Source organism: Elephantulus edwardii, unplaced genomic scaffold, assembly GCF_000299155.1.
Source record: "Elephantulus edwardii isolate Elephantulus edwardi_28Jun2011 unplaced genomic scaffold, EleEdw1.0 scaffold00130, whole genome shotgun sequence".
In the NCBI taxonomy this organism is placed as follows: domain Eukaryota; kingdom Metazoa; phylum Chordata; class Mammalia; order Macroscelidea; family Macroscelididae; genus Elephantulus; species Elephantulus edwardii.
In genome coordinates this window covers 2,378,811-2,383,227 of record NW_006399880.1, presented here as the reverse complement: position 1 = coordinate 2,383,227, position 4,417 = coordinate 2,378,811, and the positions used below count along the sequence as shown (strand labels likewise).

General features: G+C 37.3%; 1 protein-coding gene across 1 annotated transcript; it reads right to left on the bottom strand.

Moving 5' to 3' along the window:
* Positions 1-1,798: 1,798 nt before the first annotated feature.
* LOC102852813 (interferon-inducible GTPase 1-like) lies at positions 1,799-3,073 on the bottom strand. The gene has a single exon (XM_006893745.1). It carries the CDS (start codon positions 3,071-3,073, stop codon positions 1,799-1,801), a length of 1,275 nt encoding a protein of 424 aa, XP_006893807.1.
* Positions 3,074-4,417: the final 1,344 nt, after the last annotated feature.

Here is a 4,417-nt window from a genome sequence, read left to right as displayed (position 1 = left end):
AGCAACACTGTAAAGACTTGCTTCTCATACTTATCACTGCCGTTGATCACCAGAATTAACTTATCTTATTTCATGTCTCTCCTTTGAGTCCCTTGAAATGCATTCTCATGTTAAAGAAGCACAGTAACAGACCCAATACGGACAGAGAGTGGAGTGGAACTCCCCGATTAAAACAAGCTTGGAAGGAGTGGCATCCACTTCCGTAATAGCTTGCCTCCGGAAACCCTATGAACCTGGAGAGAGGATGAAAGGCACCCAAGTGTTGAGGACTCTCCTTCATAGGGTCACTATGAGTCACCTGTGACTCGACGGTACTTAACAACAACAACAAACATAGACATTTATATGGCAATATTTATAGATAAGGCTAGGGAGACTTTGTGAGTTAAATAATGTCCAAAGATGAGATAGCTAATAGGTATTGTAGAACTCTTTTCCAAAATTGTGATTTGAGTGAGAGTTAACAAAGCAAATTTGTTTTACATTCAACCATTTACACAATTTAGTTTATAACATTGATTACAATACTCACAGTGTGATAATAGCACGCTTCTTCCAGCCTCTCTCTGATTCTCCCTTTTAGGAATTCTCCCATCCTGCCCCTTTCTGTCTTCTGGGTTTTCGCCCTGGGCAAGTGGCACTCTCTTACGCGATTGGTTATTCTGAAGAGTTTGTGCCTCTCTGCTGATATTGTTCCCTTAGGATTCTCTCCAGTGTTTGGCTGAAATTTGAGTCACGGGTGAGTTTTGTTCCAGATTTGAGGTGTACCTAAAGATTCCACCAGTTTCTATTAGACCATTAAGCTTGGCCTTTTTATGTTCTTGAGTTTTGCTCCACATTTACCTCACTCTGTCCAGGATCTTCCACTGTGGTGTCCAAGATGTAGAAAGTAGACATGTCACACAATCTCGTAGACTCCAAACAGCACATTTGATGCTGTCAGGTGCTTATACAGGTCATGACCCTCACCACAGTGCTAAATCATCTCTTGTTTCCTCTCTTCATACTCATCCCATTAATTTTTCTCTCTGCTCTTTATATTTTTACTCCTTTCTGTTTATAGATGTTACTTTATTTTTACCACTATTCTCTTTGTGATCTGTTTGTTACTTTCAAATATTTCAGTTTATGTGCAAAATATGTGAGTTTGGGAAGAGGAATGGGTTCTGATATAAAAGAAATAGAATCACCTGAATAACGTGTGACTCTTCACTCATCAAGAATCATTTTCCTGTGTCTTTATGTGATTCTGTAGTCTTTCTAACTCATTGTGCTCTTCACTGTATTTCACACTGGTGAAAATAAAGTGATGGGTCTGTAAATGTGTAAGGAAATTACCAATCAAGATACACTAAACATTAGTCATAGTGAAGCTCTCAAAATACATATTAAAAGTGGGGAAAAAAACCCTTTCTCTGAGTGCTTATCAAGAACTGGAAGTTATCCGACATACATTGATTCCATTATCATGGTATTTAAAAAAGCTACTAGGCATGAAGTAAAGAAACAATTTCTTCCTCCTCCCAGGATAGACTTGCAGTTTTTCTTGACTTACTATTACAAGAAAAAAATCTGATAATTAGGACTTGATTAGTCATTTTATCATGTAAGAATAATCAGAGGTGATCATTTCTTCAACATGAATAAATTTATTTAGCTGTGGTCTGTCTACAACATAGCTAATTAGTAAGCATGAACTGAAAATGGGACCAGATGAACACACTATTGTTTAGGGTGTTATTTTTCTTTCATTGTGTGTTTCCTCCATTGTATTCTTTTTCCTTCATGAGTTGGAAATTCAATTTTCAGAGAGTTTATCCTGTTGAGAAATCAACCTCTTTTTTTCAACTGCCATTTTAAGCAGATTTTTCGCATCATTGGTCACTGTATCCAGGATATGCAACTGCATATAGTAGATTTTTCTAAAGTAAAGACCTGTAGCCAGAAGACCTCCACTAGTTGAGCAGATCTTCTCTAAATACTTGAAAACCATGTCCCCTAGTGAGTCATCTTTTTTTTCTTCCAACAAATTTGGAGATTTAACTTGTTTCTTGACATTTTCCATAGGCATGTGCAAAATTTGAGCCAAATTCTGCAGTGATGCATCATCTACCCCTAAGAGGGCCCGATACTTCTCTATTCTGGCCTTCAGATTCTTGACGTCATTATCACTGAAACTGCTCCCCATTGGCAAAGTAGCCAACAATCCAGCCTTCAGGGCTTTCAGCCAGATCTTCTGCCTCAATGAATTCTTTTTTCTTTCAATGTCCTCATCAGTAACACAGGGTAGGGAGAGTAAAAGAATATAACGCTTTTGGGCAGTGAGATTCTTTAATAGGGTCTCTGTCAGCAATGGGAAATCATAATCAGCTAAATCATTATTGGATACCAAGAAGATTTGGGGTTCATCCATCTTACTATTCCTGAAACAGTGTAGACAGTTGTCCCGAATCTGCTGCAGAACTTTTTCTTTGTCAAAGCTCTTTGGATTACATTTGTGTTCATTCTGTAAATTGATGTCCACCTTGGATCTAACAAAGTAGACGTTCTTGTTCATTTGTTTAATTTCCTTGGCCAGTTGTGCATAGTTTTCTTTGAAATGTGTGGCAGACAAGATAATTAAGAAATCATATTGACCAAATTTAACTTTCTCTAAATACTCTTTTGGCTGAAAATGAGTGGTTTCAATGTCAGGCAAGTCCCAATATACCACATTGGGAAATTTGGGGTGTTTGTATGCTATTGGCTCCATGGTTGTCTGTTTCATCCCAGTGGCAGTTACTTGTGTTTCTTCACGCTTAACATTTCTCAGTGCACTGATGAAGCTGGACTTTCCCGAGCCAGACTCCCCAACCACAGCAATGTTAACAGTGGCACTATTAATTTTTCCTATTACATCAGTGATGATAGTTCTTATGGTGTCAACATTGCCTGTTAACAATTTTGACTTGATCAATTCAATGGTTTCCTCCATGAGTATACTATTCTTGAAGTCCTGAAAATATGCATCCATTCCAGAGACCAGATTTTTATATGACTCCTCATAAAAATTAACAGAGAAAATCTCACCCATGATGAATAAAAGACCTAAAGAATAAAGGAGAAGTGTTTTTAAAATTATGGTAATTGAAGCCTTTGGGATTTGCTCTTACCTAGATAAGTATCCTCTGCGCTGTTCCCCTTGATTATGACTTAACACAGATTAATTTTTTATGGTTCTGTTTTATCTTATTTAAGCTCTGATGGACATTTAAAATTTTGTACTGCAATTAGGAAGAATGTATAATAAATTTCATGTGTCCATCAGCCATCTTCAGTAATTTCCAACTCATGACCAACTCTTACTCATTTAAGCCTTATTGCACTCTTGCAGAGCATCTAATGGACATGAACCTCTGAGCTTTTGTTTTACAATGCAACACATAACACATCATGCCACCAGAGCTTCTATGTGTTTATTCATTCTCTCAATAACCTTGAGTCGGAACCGACTCATAACTGTCCCTCTGTCATTTTGCTCTTTAACACCTAAAAGACCTATTCTGTCTTATTCTGTGACATTGTAATAAAATGAAGAGTAAGTTAATTCAGTGGTTGAATAATAATGCCATAAAGTTCTTTCCATCTCTTGCTTACTCTGTCTTCAGTATATTCCTTAGCCTTTTGACCAGTTCTTTTCAAGCAGTTATAAGCAGTTCTATCCTTCTAAGGTGGAAGGAAGAGAACTTGTTTTACAGTTAGTTTTTCTTTCCCCTTCCCATAGATACAGCATACTTTTCAGTGAGTAATACTGGGTAGATATACCTAACCCCACGTCATTTACTAGTAAGGAAATGAATGAGTAGAGTGGCTTAGATTGCCAAAAATAATACTCTAGTACTGCTCTAGAAAGTCTATAAACTCTATAAATGTACAGAAATTATTTTAGTTATAGAACAGAGTTCAGATCTTTTGTGCAAAAGTCACTATGAGTTGTATTCAACTTGATGACACTTAACCACTGTTAAATGAGACTAATGTTGCTATATCTGGAGGAACATTCTTCTGCTTTGTACATCCATCTTTATCAACGTGCTGTATGAAGTAACCTGGGTTTGCTGTGATGCTGAATCTTGTGCCATTAGGGTATCAAATACCATAATGGTTTCCCAATATGGACAGTGTTTGGTGGAGCTCTCAGTTGTAACACAACTGAGTTGTAAAACTGAGTGGCATCCACTTCCTAAACCACATGCCCCTGGAAACTCTTTGAACTTGGAGAAATAATTATAGTTATGGAAAGGCATTAGGTCTTTTGTTCATAGAATCGTTATGAGTCATGCCCGACTCAACAGCAATCAACAACAACAACAAGTGATGCTTGGACTTATGTACCCCTAACTAACGATGCACCTCACATATGTGATATCCACCCATC